Source organism: Dama dama, chromosome 32, assembly GCF_033118175.1.
Source record: "Dama dama isolate Ldn47 chromosome 32, ASM3311817v1, whole genome shotgun sequence".
NCBI lineage: Eukaryota > Metazoa > Chordata > Mammalia > Artiodactyla > Cervidae > Dama > Dama dama.
The window spans coordinates 21,979,260-21,997,283 of NC_083712.1; the positions used below are offsets into that span (position 1 = coordinate 21,979,260).

At 39.6% G+C, this 18,024-nt stretch overlaps 1 protein-coding gene across 2 annotated transcripts in view; it reads right to left on the reverse strand.

The window, feature by feature from the left end:
- Positions 1–18,024, reverse strand: part of LRP2BP (LRP2 binding protein) — a 30,150-nt gene that overhangs the window by 9,444 nt on the left and 2,682 nt on the right. For both annotated transcript variants that reach the window (XM_061134797.1, XM_061134798.1), the window contains exons 2-6: positions 14,163–14,289; positions 13,194–13,306; positions 9,221–9,334; positions 209–351; positions 24–129 (exon numbers count right to left, since the gene is read on the reverse strand). In XM_061134797.1, the coding sequence (XP_060990780.1) occupies positions 24–129; positions 209–351; positions 9,221–9,334; positions 13,194–13,306; positions 14,163–14,268 (582 nt within the window). In that variant the 5' untranslated portion in view covers positions 14,269–14,289. The remainder of the gene's footprint in view (positions 1–23; positions 130–208; positions 352–9,220; positions 9,335–13,193; positions 13,307–14,162; positions 14,290–18,024) is intronic.

The following is an 18,024-nucleotide window of genomic DNA, read 5'->3' on the forward strand; positions in this document are numbered from 1 at the left end:
AGTTTATCAAATGGACCAGTTACCTTCTCAAGCTCTTTGGGCTCCTTTGTTGAGTAATACAGTCCTAGGATACTCTGAGCCTTCACACTAGCTTTTGGGTTTCCATTATCTGCAGCAAAAAGCCACAGTCTAGAAGAGAAGGAGAGGTGAGTTATTCTTTGTTTAGAACATTTGATTAAAACAAAATCTTGTTCTTAGGTCAGATTACCTTTCAGCGTCCTTGTCTGATCGTTTAACACCTTTTCCTTCGTAATAAGCTCTTCCAAGGTTGTAAGCTGCTGCAAATTTTAAGTGTCTTGCTTTGGGGCATGGAGAATCAACAATTTTCTTCATATATTCCACTCCTTTTTCCTTCCACAAAGGAAAAGAACAAGACAGAAAGTCCCAGTTTAGTTTTACCCAAATCCCAGTTTAGTTTTACCCAAACTAAGTTTTCTGATAATGCCATGAAGCGTTCACGCTCTGACATGATGTAGAGTCTCGAGTCTGTACCTAACAGTACGGTTGTCCTGGAGTCTGCAGGGCTAGATATAAACAGAAGTCCATCTCCCGAGTCAGTGTTCCTAGGAGCTCTGGGAGATAAGGCATGCCTCCCATATTACAGCTTCCACAATTGCATCACGTCTCAATGAGTTCCTTTGTCTCTTCTCATGTTCCTTATTTTGAATCAGCACAGTTCTTAGAACTCGTCAAAGTGTAAGAATAACCAGACACTTTCACATTTTTAACCCTTACAGGATGCATGTGAGCCCTAAACCCTGTCTTCTTTCTTTAAGTGCACTTTCCTTAGCTGTGCTCAGTGATAAATTTATATCTACTACACTCATCTTCATATGATGTCTGCATAGTCACAAAACACAGAAGACATCCTGCCTGCTAATAAAAGGCTTGCCCTGCCTCTGAAAACCCAGACACGAACTGTTTACCAACCCAGGCTCCTCCTGCCCAGTGCCCAGCAAGCCAAAACACTGGGACACCGAGGTTTGCAGCAAGGAGCCAAGTAGATGGGAGAACAAATCTCAAATTCCAGCCCCTGCAAGGCAAGGGGTTTGGGGTATTTATGGGATGAAGAAAGCAGTCACTGGAGGCATGGGGAGCGTGGGAAAAAGTGACTGGGGAAAGGTGTGGAGTCTTTGTTCTGTGCAAGTGTACCTAAGCTATAGGGCTCTGCATGTTCAACAAGTCACCAAGCAATGGACATTTGTGCATGCCCAGATGGGCCGATAGTTCCATCCCCTCTGAACCGGCTCAGCTCGAAGTAGACATACCCGACTCCAGGTTCCTAAAAGCTCAGGCAAGCATCTTGTTTAGGCTACATGCTGCCTGGGGGACACATCAGTCTTAAAAGCATCTGGATTAGTGAAGGCAATCGAAATGGATTTGAACATGGTTTCAGTCCCCACCTTACCTTTTGACCATTTCTCACTCTGGAGGAAAAAGAGCGAGGATAGCGCCGGCTAAGTCCTGCTGATAAGCCCTAACATGGGCTTGAATCAATCTCTTAAACACTTATTTGAAAATATGTTCCTGGTTTCAGGTGAACATCTTTTTTAATGTGGATGATTTTTAAAGTCTTTATTGAATTTGTTATGACACTGCTTCTGTTTTATGCTTTGGTTTTTTGGCTGGGAGGCATGTGGGGTCTTAGCTCCCCAACCAGGAATCAGACCCACACCCCCAACACTGGAAGGCGAAATCTCAACTGGATCACCAGCCAAGTCCCTCAAGTTAACATCGCGATCCCAAACAAATATCACTTATGCACCAGCTGTCAGGGTATTCACAGGCCCAACACTGGTAATAAAAATTGCAGATAAATATGTACCAGGTTGGGAGCAGGGACAACTATGTATCCTTTAAGGGCACACAGAATACCAGACATGTTAAGACTCTCATCCTTGGGGATTTTACCTGGGACACGGTCTTACCTGGGATCTCTGTCTTATAATACTTTTTACCTATTGGAGTGTCTTGATCATTATCAGTTGACAACATTTAGATAATATGGAAGGGACACAGGCTGGGAAAGCTAAGTGTGGTTTCTGAAATACCCTCCCCAAACAGAACCTTGGCAAGGGGAGATGCCAAAGGTTTGGTTTTGTTTTTAATTCTGAGGACAGGAGGAGAAGACCAAATTTTCCAGTTAGTCAAGAAAATACAAAGGACAGGAAATTTACTGATTACCCTAATTCAGTAGTCACACCTGAAGTCACAGTGAAGTTAGGGATGGTCAACAATTAATGACAGGCACAACTAAGGGGTCAACATGATCAAATACAGAAGGTTTTGGATGACAGCCAAAAGGTAGAGAAATTATCTACTTTTGCCGAAGACTGAAAAATTCTGATCACTGAACTGTCCTTCCAAGCCTGGGAGGTTATAAACAAAGAGAAAGCGGAACAGAAAATCTGATAACTAATGAGTTATTTAAATTGCTCTCTGAATTTTACTTTCTCAAGCCCACCACCACAGCAACCCCATTCACCTGTCTTTCTCATGGCTGCTTCCTCAATAGGAACTTCAGATCTGTTGGGGGTTCCCTGGCCCACTGAGAAGCTGGCGTTGATGTTCCTCTTGCAGTGTGGCTTCCCTCTCCTGGCCGGTTCCTCATAAGGTCCGTTTGTTGAAGATGGAGCTGGGCTTCAGAATGTTCATTATCTCCTCCTTTAAGAACTTCTGAAAGGGGTTTTGCTCTGAGTCCAAAGCTGAGGACCCAAATGTGGCAGAAGCCGGCCATTCCCAGAGATTCCTGCAGCAGTCTCTTGGTGGGGGCTGCTGCCCTGCCTAGAGCTCCCCTTCTGTCAGAGGTCAAGTCTCTGTCCTTGTGAGAGTTCAAAACCCAAATATTTACCAGAGGGCTGAGAACTCTGCTTTTTCTTGGATACCTGATAGCCTTGTTCAACCAAAAAAGCTGAAATCAAAATCATGTTCTGGCAACCTCCCTGGTGGTACAGTGGATAGGAATCTGCCTGCCAATGTAGAGCACACAGGTTGGATCCCTGGTCTCGGGGCAACTAAGCCCATGTGCCAACAACTACTCAGCCTGTGTTCTAGAGCCTGGGAGCTGCAACTACTGAAGTGCACACACCTGGAGCCCGTGCCCAGCAACGAGAGAAGCCACCACAATGAGAAGCCCAAGCACTACAATGAAGAGGAGCCCCTGCTCACTGCAACTAGTGAAAAGCCTGCACAGCAACGACGACCCAGCATAGCCAAAAAAAATAAAGAAAGAAAAATCATATTCTGGTCTCAAGTGTCCTTTGTCTTACTGGTAATCTGAATACCAGTCTACCTCCCTCATTTAGTTGAGGGTCCCTTAATCTTTTGCCAGGATTGCTCCAAAAATGATGGGTGAAGTTTTAAATCCTCAAGGAAGTACTGTCTGGCAGTACTGTTGTTTAACTCTTAGTATCAGATCTTTCCACTTGAAAGCAAACAACTCTTGGGATTTAAAACAAGGACGTGCAAGAAAAGGCATCTGTAACCCCTCATACGGTAGAGCCACATTTTGTGGACAGATCAGTGACACAGTGCAGGCCTCAGGGACTGCCCCACGAGCCTCTTTTACAATCTGATTGCTCTTAAATCCTGTACAAGCCGACTTCAGGTGATGCCCTAACTTATATAGGCCGAGCTCTCTGCTCTTGCTGATCTCTCGTTCACCCAGGCCTCTGGACTCCTCTTTGCAATCTCTCCTGGAATAGTTGCAGGCTGTTCTCTTTGGGGTATAGCCTGAAATTTGCAAGCCTGCTCTAGTGGTATTTTAATGCTCATTTGCCCAGGTGCAAAGGTAACCCTGGTATTTAGTAAATCTCTCAGAAGGGAAATGGGACATTCAGGCATATATACAAAGTTATGCTTTTTCCCCATCTGACAGTCTAGCTCCTGGAAAAAAAGACATTTTCAAGGTTTCTTTGGACACCTCAGCTCAATCCCCAGTAGCCAGTTCCTAACATTTAGACAGTTAGACACAGACATACACGGACAAGCAAGACTAAAACAAAACCATGGCCCTGGGCCTGTGACCCATAATACAGAAGCCTGTAACCTTCTGTACTGTCTGCCAAAATCCCTCCAAGTGGGCCTCTGATCCGTGATCCATTCAGGGTTGCAAAGACAATCTAGGCATAGTTGTGTTTATTTCGAAGTTACTCACCCAAAAGAAATCTTCCAAACCCAAAAGCCCAAAACCTCCAAAATAAGTTACGAAAAATCAGGTCCGACTGCTCACCGCGCAGAAGCCAATACTTGAGAGGCAAGTCAGGTGGAAAGGAAAGTTTTTTTTATTCCAGAGGCCAGCAGTGGGAGAGAACGGCGGACTCAAGTCCGAAAGCCAACTCCTCACTGACGATCAGTGGGTAAGAACTTTTATAGTTGGAGAGGGTGTTGCATGCAGAACAGCACCGTCAGTTCTGACAGTCATCTTGAAACTGGTCATGAAGTGGTTTGATCAGCATCATCTTGATTGTTTTAAGTACAGTTAATCTTCAATTCCAGGGTTGGTTTGTTCCCATTTCTTTGGGGCCAGTTCTCATGGCTAGTCTGGTCATCATGTATTTAACTTCTTCTACCTGGTACGGGTTTCAGTGGCTACAAACCAGCTCAAAGGATGTGGTTTAGAATATTACCTGTAGCTCCTGAGGAGAACTAAAGGTCCTTGGCTTCATTTAATGACTGAAGTAGTGTAATTTGGTCTTCTTTTCCTTTGCTTCAACACTTTCATTTCTCTGAATTCATTCTTTGGCTGGTTTTTCTCCACACAAAAGGCAGGCAGAGGATGCGGGGGTGGGGCTGGGGCGGGAGTGGGAGCGGGGAGCGAGGGCCATAGGGTCTGCTTGTCCCCAGGTCCTCAGCACCTGCAAGGGGCCAACGAGCCACAGGTGAAAGGTTCATCTTTACTTACCTCTTGGCTGGCTCACCTCATCTGTTACCAAACTAGATTTGTCTTGCCAGACACATTGCAAGCCAAAGGCTGAGACACAGAGGTCTGCAGCAAAAAGAGGGTTTATTTGTAAGGCAGTCAAACCAGAAGACAGGAAGAACAAATCTCAAAACAGCTTCCCAAGGCAAGTGGTTCCAGGTATTCACAGGATAATGAATAATGCAGCATGGCAGTTGGAGGTGTGGGGAGTGTGGAGGGCATGGGGGAAAGGTGCGGTGACTGGTGGGTAATTTTCGCTCTGCGCAGGTGTAACTAAGCTACAGGCTTCTGCACATTCAAAAGATCACCAAGGATGCCCAGCTGGAGGGTGGGTGGCCCTATCCAGTCTCAACCAGCTGCTCAAACTAGATGCAGCTGACTCCCAGTTTCTAGACAACCACTTGGGCAATGGTTTATGGTTTATGCTCATGTTGCCTGGAGGGCATGTTAGCTTTAAAACAACCTTGACAAATGAAGGCAGGTGAAATGGACTTAATCCTCAGTTTCAAAACCTTCAAAAGTCACTCCAAAGAAAAAAATATTTAACAGTCATGTACAGTTGTATACACTTCATTCTAACCTTTACCCCTCACTGCTCTCTCAAAATGCTATTGTTGGCTAAACAACACAGTAAAAGATGAGAAAATAAAGGTGTTTTATTGAGTCCCAGATCACATGGATCTATTTCTGTGAGTATGTGAGGTAGGTGTCTACCATTCCCCCTGCACCCCAGCTTGTTAGTAAGAGAGAACTTATGGTACAACCACAGTAGAGTGAAGTGTTTGTGTAAATCCTCCCATAGATGGTAGTGATTAAACTGGGACCAAACATATAGAACCACTTTTTAAAGGCACTAGGAAGTTTACCAAAGCCAACATAAACTGGAAAAGGAATAACTCTTGAAAACTGCAACCAAAAGGGATCCTTGAAATTCAATAAACCCCAGATAGGATACACAAAAACCCTCTCCTAGGCACACATCATAGTCAAACTGCTGAAAGCTATAGACACCTTGCAAGCGGTCAGAGAAAAAGGCCACATTACATACAGGGGACATAATATAGAACTTCCCTGGTGGTTCAGATGGTAAGGTATCTGCCTGCAATGCAGGAGACAGGGGTTCGATCCCTGGGTTGGGAAGATCCCCTAGAGAAGGGAATGGCAACCCACTCCAGTATTCTTGCCTGGAGAACTCCATGGACAAAGGAGCCTGATGGGCTATAGTCCATGAAGTCACAAAGAGTCAGAGACGACTGAATGACTAACACACAATACAGAGACTGACTTCTCATGAGAAGCCAGGAGATATTAGAACGGCATTTTTAAAGTGGAGTAAGAAAGAGCTCAACCCCAAAACAATTCATTAGAAATGAAGGTAGATTGAAGACATTTTCAGGTAATCACAATTGGAGATAACTCATCACCTGCACATTATACAAGAAATGCTCTTTAAAGGAAGTTTTTCAGGTTGAACAGAAATGGAATACAGTGCCGAACGGCAACCCACCTTGATAGGAAGGACTGAAGAGCCCCAGAAATGGTAGATATGTACAAATATAAAAGATACACAGGCACATACATACATACTTGTGTGTATGTATTTTTTCCTCTCAATTTCTTTCCAAAGATATATGATTAAAGTAAACATAACTATTTTGTATTCGGAGGTTTGTAATGTAAATTTCAAGACATTTCAGGTCTACCATACAAAGCACATTTGGTTCAACCAGACTCTGGGCCAAATTAGTCTCAAGAACAACTCAGTAAATTTATAAAGTGATAAAAATTAAAAGAATTTGCCCTTTGCCCCTTTACCTTGGGTTAATTGAAGAGACCTACAGAAGCCATCTTCCTTTTTGCTCCTCTGGTCTCCATATGTAATTACATTGAAGTCATTCTACTTTGTGGAGTTTCCATATACCAACCCATTGAATCTACCAATTTTCCTAATCTTTCCACACCTTCATGTTCTTCCCACATTACCAGCTTATTCTGTATCTGTCACTGTACTCATTCCTTTGTCCCTCTCTCCCTCCATGACACTCACTCATGAGGCAAATACCCTATTTCTCCCTAGTCTGCTGTACTTAAACCATTGAACATGGCTGGAAAAAAATTAACTATGCTAACAGGTCCTTCTTAAAATTTATGACTATAAATTTCAGAGCAAGCTTTCAGCCCTCACAAGTACTATCAGTTTGTTTCAACAATAGTCTCTCCCACTTATCTCGAAGAGAGGATACTATTTAAAACCTTCTTTCTCTTCAAACTTCTGCTCTCCCTGCTCCCACTTCTCAGTCTCAACTCATGGCTTTGATTTTTTAAATATTTTTATAAAAAGTATGGAACAGTTCATGAGTTTGTATGTCATCTTTGCACAGGATATGAATACATGCTACTAAAGCAAACACATGGCTTCACTTTTATTTCACTGAGAAAACAGAAAGAATGAAAAGTAACATCAAATCTATGAATTTACCTGATTCATCATTTAGGGATGGCTATGTGGATCTCAGAATTAGTTTCTGGTATGAAGACAATGATTGGAAAGTTTTCAAAAAGTATCTATAGATAGTGTCAGCCATGGGGCTGAGTGTGAGCCTACTCAAGGAGAGAGTGAAAGGAGGCAGGAAGGGCTGAGGCCTAGGTTCTGACACATTTCAACATTAGATGGGAGAGAAGCAGCTAGCACAAGGGACTGAGGAGCGGCTGTGAAGAGGCAAACAGAAAAAACTGTATTTCAAACATACAAATAATGGTAGAATGATGTGTGCAAAGTATGAGGGAGAATCAGATGAACTAAAGATCTCTCAGATGCTAAGGTGGAAGGGTGTTGCAAGGAGGGTGTGGTCAGCTGTATTAAACTTGGAGTAAATGCAGGCAATATAGTAATGGATAATGCAGGTTACTAAACTTTCAAAAATTAAACTATACATAGGTTAAAATGAGTATCTTACAATTAATGCAAACATTTATTTTTACCATTCATTTCATCATATGGTGCAATAATTATAAATATGGAAAAAAGAAGAATTTCAGGAATTAGAGTATGGTCCACATTATTAACTTTATACAAGATAAAGTCAGGGAGGAAAATGCTTCTTGGATACTTACTCCATGTGCCCTGTGTTAGTTATTTTTACATGTTGTCATCCAATCTCATTAACAACTATGCGAGTTAGGTTAATGAGTTTTATTTTTTACGCTGCCTCCAATGGACTAACCTGGTAATGTATCCTTAAAGCTTTGTACTGATAGAAGTTCTGAGACTATGTCTGGACTCAGCTACAACAAAGAGGGTTATGATCAGTCATCAAGGTTGGCCATGACCAAAGGAGAGGGGGAAATGACAGATGTATCTCTGAGGTTATTTATCTTCATTTTACAAATAAGGACACTAAAGCTAGAAATAATTTTCCCAAGATTATACTGCTAATAGGTGGTGAAACCAAGATTTGAAACCAGTGGTAAAGCCAAAATTTGAAAGCCTGTATACTTTCACATTTTAGAATTTGTCATAGACCTGAATAGATAGGACACCTTTGCAAGTGAATACAGGGAAATTAAATTCTAAATATCTTTGAAAATTTTAAAAATAAATTTCATAGAAAATTTCTCTGTAAGATGAGGCAAGAAAAGGGGAAAGAATTAAAAAATGAAAACCATAAAGCATAGAGAAAATTGTATTACTGATCTCCAAATCTCATAATTTAACTTATTCTTTCATCTTCAAGCATGCCAAAAATATGAGGCCTAAAAATACTACTGATATACAACAGATTATTATACAAGTATTTAAATGAAAATGTAGACTATATCTATTGACAATGAAGGACAATCAAAACAAAGGTGGAAAAAAAAAAGATTACAAAACAGTATGTATACTTGGTCGTATATTTTAAAAATGTAGGTGTGTATACACACACATAATTTTCTTCTGCATAGGGCAATACATGAAAGAATATACTCTAAAATAATAACTATTAATAATTCCATATTTGATAGGAAAATTTGGAGTGATCTTAATTTTGCTTATTTTCTAACGTCTCTCCATGTTCATGTAGCTTTAAAGTAACTTTTAAGAACAAAGGAAAACATTTTAAAACATAAATGTTATTGACAGCTAATGGTAGCAAGGAGGGGGCAAAAAGAAATTTTGTTTTCATGTAAAGGCTGAAAGAACAGATAATTATTTAAATATGAGTACGTATATATATTATTAAAATATAAGCAATTTTAAATGTATCAAATAATCCAGAAACCATGAAATCTTAAACACTGAACAAAACAATAACTTACAGAGTCTGCGACTGTCCCCAGGCCATCATAATACATCACTCCTAGCTGGTAAGTTGCCTGATGATCCTTTTCCTTGATTTCTTCAAACTGTTCTAACGCTTCTTCATACCATCCCTGTAAGCTCCCAGGAAATATTGAATTTTTTTTTTATTATCTTAAAGTAATCACAGATACTTAGATACTTAGTTCCCACCTAAATCTAGCTAGCAGCACCAAATAAAACAAAAAAAGACAGAAACAAATGTATGGAATTTACAAGTGAGCCACTGACAACAATCAACACACTATAAAAATCAGTAAAATAAACCTAAACATGGCAACTGAGGGAAGTAAGAGGAGGAACCTAGGAGGGACTTTCTTCGACTTTCACTCTTATTCTTGGCTATGGCTGAACTACCCTCTAATGATAATCTAGCTTGGTGCTCATCCCAGCCTGCCATATCACCCATCACTCCCAGAATCTGAGAAACTTCAGAGTTGGGGCCAAAGTCTCTGAGAAAAGATAAGCATCAGGACATCCATTATTATTAAATATCCACTTTAATATGGCTCTTCCAGTTTTGCCATTTTCTAGCTAAAGATAAGACACAGAAAAGCAAATATGTGATTCTCAAAAATTATCTTCCTCCCATATGTCCTATAGAAACCTCCATGTCACGAGTCATTCATTTAAGGCTCCTTAGCATCATAGGATATAATAAGAAATATGCTACAGTGTAAGGAACAAACATGGAGCTTGTATCTTAATCCCCCATGGAAAATGCCTTAAAGAATAAATCATTTGTAATACTGGAAAAACAGTCACTGAGTTGAAAGGTCAGTACAAAGATGAGAAGGCCTGACAAAAACAACTTTTGGAAAACACAGAAACTACTGAATTTCTCTTTTCCTAAACTATAATTAATCAACAAATTGATGAAATTAATAAAAATTTCACCAAAATGCTAACAATAAGTAAATGACTTGTAAAGATTCATTTTCTTTTTTGGCTAATGTTTGGCCAAGATATGAAGGCTGCAAAACTCAGAATACTCCATACAGAGAAAGAGAAGAGAGGACCTTACAGTTTTTGTGATTTTAAATGTCATATACATGCTGGAAAAATCTCAGATATATATTTACTTTCAACTCTGACTTTTCTTTTGAGATCTAGAGTATTACATGTAGTTTCTACTTTGAAACCTTATACTTGGATGACGAAGGGGAATCTTAAACATAAAATGTCCAAAAACTGAACTCTTGATGGTTTCCTCAAAACTCACCCACTTCTCCATTTTTCAGTCCATGCCACCATTACTTGTGTCTCCAAAATATATCCAGGACCCAGTTCCACTGCTACCACTCTGGTCAAGACCACCAACCTCTCTTGCCCCAACTAGTATAATTTCTCTCCAAACTGGTCTTGGTTTTACGCTTCCCTTCCAGTCCATTCATCAGTCTCAAAACACTTCCAACAGCTTCTCACTACTTTTGAAACAAGGTTCGTCTAGAGCCCTTCAGTTCAGTTGCTCAGTCGTGTCCGACTCTTTGCGACACCCAGGACTGATCTCCTTTAGGATGGACTGGTTGGATCTCCTTGCAGTCCAAGGGACTCTCAAGAGTCTTCTCCAACACCACAGTTCAAAAGCATCAATTCTTCAGCACTCAGCTTTCTTCACAGTCCAACTCACACATCCATACATGACTACTGGAAAAACCATAGGTTTGACAAGATGGACCTTTGTTGGCAAAGTAATGTCTCTGCTTTTTAATATGCTCTCTAGGTTGGTCATAAGTTTTCTTCCAAGGAGCAAGAGTCTTTTAATTTTATGGCTGCAGTCACCATCTGCAGTGACTTCAGAGCCCAAGAAAATAAAGTCTGTCCCTGTTTTCACTGTTTTCCCATCTATTGGCCATGAAGTGATGGGACCAGATGCCATGATCTTAATTTTCTGAATGTTGAGTTTTAAGACAAATTTTTCACTCTCCTCTTTCACTTTCATGAGGCTCTTTAGTTCTTCTTTGCTTTCTGCCATAAGGGTGGTGTCATCTGCATATCTGAGGTTATTGATATTTCTCCCAGCAATCTTGATTCCAGCTTGTGCTTCCTCCAGCCCAGTGTTTCTCATGGTGTACTCTGTATATAAGTTATATAAACAGGGTGACAATATATAGCCTTGACATACTCCTTTCCCGATTTGGAACCAGTCTGTTGTTCCATGTCCAGTTCTAACTGTTGCTTCTTGACCTGCATACAGATTTCTCAAGCGGCAGATTGGGTGGTCTGGTATTCCCATCTCTTGAAGAATTTTCCAGAGTTTGTTGTGATCCACACAGTCAAAGGCTTTGGAATAGTCAATAAAGCAGATGTTTTTCTGGAACTCTCTTGTGTTTTCGATGATCCAATGGATGTTGGCAATTTGACATCTGGTTCCTCTGCCTTTTCTAAATCCAGCTTGATCATCTGGAAGATCACGGTTCATGTACTGTTGAAGCCTGGCTTGGAGAATTTTGAGCATTACTTTGCTAGCGTGTGAGATGAGTGCAATTGTGCAGCAGTTTGAGCATTCTTTGGTATTGGAATGAAAACTGACCTTTTCCAGTCCTGTGGCCAGTGCTGAGTGTTCCAAATTTGCTGGCATGTTGAGGGCAGCACTTTCACAGCATCATCTTTTAGGATTTGTAATAGCTCAACTGGAATTCCATCACCTCCACTAGCTTTGTTTGTAGTGATGCTTCCTAAGGCCCACTTGACTTTGCATTCTTTTCACACTGTAGAGCTCGCCAAAATCTTCATCTCAGAAACGTTGCATTTGTTTTCCCTTCTACCTGGAATGTACTTCCCTGTGGCTGTTTGCATTGCCTGTTTCCTTAAGTTTCAGTTTCAACAACAGGTCTTTCTGCCCTACCCCTAAGTTAATCTCTATCAGAGTAGCCAGTTAATTGCTTTCATAGTACTTTTAACTTATTTGTAATCATATATTAACTTGTTATCTTCCTCTTGACTATAAGCTCCATGAAATGGGGACCATTCTAATTCCCTCACCACTGTATAGTTAGTACCTAGCTTAATAGTAGCAAATACTTATAAAGCACTTATTAAGTGGCAAGCCCTATTAGTAAGTATTTTTACAATTAATATATCCTCATAATAGCTCTATGGCATACATATTATTACCCCTCCTTTAGAGATGAGGAAACTGAGGCACTAAGAGGTTAAGCCTTTGTGCCCAAGGGTATAGTTAACAAGCAATAGAACCTCAACTGAACCTATGCTCCAAGCTGAAAGATCATTCTCTTAAACATTATGCTACATGATCCTCAGAGTGACAGGTACGTGATGAGTCCTCAACAAATATTTGTTGCCAGAATGAAGGAAGGAGCCATAAAAAGATTAGTAAGTAGGATATAGGTGAAGGGTTGCCCAAACATTCAAGAGATAGTGAGGGGCTGGGGACAGCTGGTCCTTTTTTGCATCTTTCCTTGGGGTTCAATGAACAATTGAAGCTATACTGCTGAAGCTGGAGTGATATCTTGCACAGGTCTACCTAGACCTACTTTGTAAATCTCAGCATAATGTGGATAAAGAGGGAAATTCTCTCCTTAATCCATACAGAAGCTTAAAGATACCTTTAAGTACTATTAATCGATAAGAATCAGGATTTTTAATTGTTAATAATATAAAAATATTTTACAAATGACACTGAATATTTTAGTAAAATATAAAAATTAGACTTATTTATTATGTGCAAATGGATTTCATAACAAAATGACTCCCATAAATGACATTCATTAGAATGACTTTTATGGAGAAAGGTCAAATAGCTCTGTAAGCTGGGACCAACGTATCATGCTCAAAGCCACAAACACAATCTAGGGAATTTGACAGAACTTCCCTGGCTTAACAATGGTAAGGAACTCTATAGGAAACTTTGCTATGGAGATCTAACAATGGCTTTATACGAAATGAAAACAAATCCACAAAAACTGATACCTCTTCAAAATAAAGTTGACCTCGTAGGAAATATGCCATAGTATCCCCTCTTCTTATCCTTTCCTTCAAGAGCTGCAAAGCCTTATCCACCAAATCAGCATGGCTGTAATGATCTGGTTTTTTAAAAAGTAGAGAATTCCATCTTTACCCATACAATGTGAATTTTTTCTCTTAAAGTAATAAAGTATATAGAATTCATCCGACACTGTTTACACTGGTTTCCTTCCTAGTTCTCATTCCTAAAACTGACCTCCTTAGTTCAAGGAAAAAGCATCACCTTAGAAAAAAGAAAGCACTATCACAATACCAGACATTGTATCTTACGTAATTAAGTACATTGGTGGGCTGTCACACTAACCCTCTTTCCTACTAGGCAGGAGCTCTAGCAATGTAGTCTGTGTGGAATTCTTTAGACAAAGCTGGCCTCTGTGTGAAATTCTTAATTTCAGTCTTAATTAGAACTACTCTAACTAAATGCGCTAACCATCCCCAATTTAATTTTTTTTAGGTCTATAGAAAAAGAAATGGTAGCTTTAAATGCCTATTTCAAATAAAGTATGGTACTGTCCTCTCTAACAGAAGTGACATCTGGCTTCTTTTTTCAAGAAGGGTGTTCTAAAGTCCTGAGAGTAAAACCAGGAGCAGGATCTCATGATGAAATTTCTTCACTGATGATCTGCTACCAGATAAGCTGGGTAGCAATTCCACAGATTTTTACAGAAAAGCTAGAAAGGACTGTAAACTTAACCACTTCCTTGCCAGCAGTAAGACCCATATTTCCTGTCTCTTTTGCTCTGGTGTATGTAATTAACATTTAGTAAAAATATTATCAGGACTTGTACCAGTCTCTTCCTTTCTCCACTGGAAGAATTAACCACTTCTTTGCCAGCAATAAGACTCATATTTCTTGTCTCTTTTGCTCTGGTGTACATAATTAACTTTAAGTGAAAATACTATCAGGACTTGTACCAGTCTTTTCCTTTCTCCATTGGAAGAGTTTTGTATTCTTAGCAGCAAAGTGGGATAGAGAAGTATAAGAGGGGTTCTTGGGCAACTTTTCACTGGTCAACTTCATCCTGTCTCCACAGTGGGTATTCTGTAAAAGAGAATAAAATAATAATATGGTAGAAATATTTTTCTCTAGGAAAATGCACCAAGAGATTCCATTTCCACTTGACAGAAAGAGCATACTCCCCTCATCACTGAAGGATAGGGCACCAAACTACCAACTCTGGTATATGAGCATTCCTTCTTAGGAAACCAGGACCTTTCACAGCTATGAGAAGCACAGCCCTCATCCATGTCTGTTCCCACCACAAGGAGTCAATGATCAAAGCTATCTGCAAGTCCTCTCTGGCTGTGAAATCACATGCTCTAGCAAATCATGTCACCCACCACAGCTGCTGCCACTAGTAGGAATTGGTGACACTGCCCAGAGATACAGTTCTTGTGCACCAGTACCTTCCCATTACCTCGTAACTGAAGCTCATCAAACTAATCCATTTTAAACGAAAGCACCGGTCTATTTTACCTGGGAATACACCTTATTTTAACTGTGTTGTTCAGTTTTATCTTTCCATCTGTATTGGGTTTCCATGTTATAAGGTGGATCACAGTTGAATGGAAAATCAGAGCCTTCATATAAAATGTAGAGGCCACCTAATGTGGGATGAAGGAGTCCAGGTTGGCCTAGGCTGGGGGTAATGAGACCGCAAACTCAGTTGTTGCTACGCTTTTTTGTTTACTCCGTGGAATTCTACTGTTACAGCATGCTCTCACCAATCAGGAACAAGCTTCCAGTAAAGCTTCCTGATTGGTGGTGAAGAGAACTCAATAGACCTTTAGCATGACTGGAAAGCCACAATCATACAATTTTATGATACTATTTTGGACAATAAATTGCTTTGTTGATGAGAAGGGAATGGCAACCCACTCCACTATGCTTGCCGGGAGAATTCCATGAAGAGAAGAGCCTGGCGAGCTACAGTCCATGGGGTCACAAAGAGTCAGAAATGACTGAGCGACTAAAACACACACAATGAGAATGAAGTTCAGAAAGGGAGATAAATCAGTATATCAGGGGAAAAAATCATCAAAGTATCTATGATTTTGGAAGAGGCATTTAATTTTTTTAAGAGTTAATTTTCTCATCTGTAGTTTGGATTATAAATAGTTTGAACTAGAGGATTTCAAAATATCTGTCCTAGATATGTAAACTTCTTGGATTATATGATTCCAAAAACCTATGGTTGTACTAGTAAATATAGAAGTTTCCAGAGAACTTTAGGGTGAAGCAGTATTAGGTGAAGTATTTAGAAGAACTAAGACAATCCAAATACGATGATGTTCACAGCATGTCTCTGTTATCTCTGAATTGTCAGCATCTCGACTCTTGTGCTTTGGGGCCATGAGTAAGTAAATAAGGGTTACTTGAACACAAGTAAATTTGATAACCCAGGTGGCTACTAGGTGACTAACCTGGACGAAAGGGGTGATTCACCTCCCAGGAGGTATGGAGTGAGATTTCATCACACTACTCACAGCAGCATGCAATTTAAAATTTATGAATTGCTTATTTCCCATTTAATGTAATTTTCCATTTAATATTTTCAGACTATGACAGGCCTGAAACCACAGGAACTGAAAATGCAGGTAACAGGGGACTACTGTAATTTCCTCTTTCTGTTTCAGGATCCCATAATCATCATGTCTCCTTAGCTTCTTCTGGTCTATGACAGAGTCTCAGGTTTTCCTTGTTTTTAACAACTTTGACAGTTTTGTACTGGCCAGATATCCTGTAGAATGTTTCCCAATCAGGGTTTACCTGATATTTTACGCATGGTTAGACTTGGGTTATGGACTTTTGGGAAGATGCAGAGGTGAAATATCTTTTCAGCAGACCATATTAAGGGTGCATGAGTTATCGCTGGTGATAATAACAAACACCTGACCAAGGCAGTGTTTCACAGGTTTCTCCACTGTGAAGTTACTTCTCCTCACTTCCCATATTCTACTTTTTGGAAGCAAGTCATTATGCAGAGCCCACACTCAGAGGAGGATGGGGTGGGGTAAGGATTAACCTCTACTTCCTGGAGTGAGGAATGTCTAAATGATGTGTTTGGCATGCTTTTGTAAAGAAGAGCTGTCTTTTTCCTTACTTCTTTCCTTCCTATCTATCCATCTTTATCAGTTATCTATTGGGTTGGCCAAAAAATCCATTTGGGTTTTTTCATAAGATGTTACAGAAAAACCTGAACGAACTTTCTGATCAACCCAGTGTCTATTCTTTGTGCAGTATCCTGGAGCAGTAGTTGTTTAGAATAACTGTATAATTTATCATCTTTTCCAAGAAGTTTGAGTAAGCAAGGCTGGGAGGGTTTATACAGTATAAACTACGCACAAGAATTTCTTTGTGGGAAATCCTTTTGCTTTTACATGTGCTAGTCATTCAGTGGTGTCTGACTCTTTGCAACCTCATGGACTCTTAATTCTCCAGGCTCCTCTGTCCATGTGATTTTTCAGGCAAGAACAGTGGAGTGGGATGCCAGTTCCTTCTCCATTTACAATCATACTAGGATCATATATAGATTTCCTGACTGCCTATGCCAATGAAGGTCATAATTATATTGATTAGTTCAAGTCATTTTCAATCTGTGGATTTAAAAAAAAAACATTAAAAATCAAAGACCATTTATTGAAATTCCAGCTTTGGCTATCATCTTCTGTCTTTGAAAGGTTTTCTTATTGCAGTGATATATTATCTTCAGTGTATGAGCTATAGAATTATATCTTCCATACATCTTTATTAATAAGTAATAGCTAGTTACTTTTAAGGCTCACTGGAATCTGGTCAACATTAATATAAATAACAGGGCACCTACTTGGCAATAAATAAATGAAACATCATATTCAGATATGTCTGATGAATATTACTTGAATATGTTTGCGGGTTATAAAGTTCTCAAGAGATCTAAATAATACATGTGAAACCAAGCCAACTATTGAGATTTTTAGTTTTAGTTTATATTTCTTCATTTGCTTTAGAGCTAAAGTTTTCCATAGCATTATTGCTAAATGTATACAATGTAATTAAATATTTTATAATAGTGATAAATGGGGATTAGAAGGTATTCCCAATTACTCCTTCTTTCAATGCTATGCATTTAGGGAATGTTTTCTATTCATCTTTTTGGCCAATAAAGGCAAACAGGAAATAGATGAAATCAGCCTAATTCTAATTAGCCTGTCCACCAAATACTTTAATTTAATAATTTTCACCAATTGGCACACATTCATTCATCCATTGAAGAGGAACTCCTTGAATAGAAGGCATTGGACTAAGCACTGTGGGAGATTCAGTTCTAGAAACAAGGCTACATTAAGTCATCATTAAATCAACAGTGTTTTTCAATGGATTGTAGTAATCTTCACTGAGGACTTCATTTTGCTTCAAAGCAGTCAATCTCAGTAGCTTTGAACTACCAAAGATGACCACAATTCTTTAAAATATAGGTACAAGAATGTGGGCTCTGGGGTCAAATTGCCTGAGTTCCAGCTCCACTCCTTAATAATGATGTGATCTTAGATAAGTTATAGAAATTTCCCTAAGTATCAGTTTCCTTTCCTATCTGTATTAACCATGGGGCACAGTAAGTGCCCAATTAATGTCAATGTATCACAACACAGTAATACATTGGAATAGATATTAGTGGTCATTTAATATAATTTCTCATTTGTTTATCTTTATTTCACATCACTGCTATATGTGTAACATATATTGCAACCAGACTGGATTACACATAGTTCTCAACACTGGAAGATATTTAACACG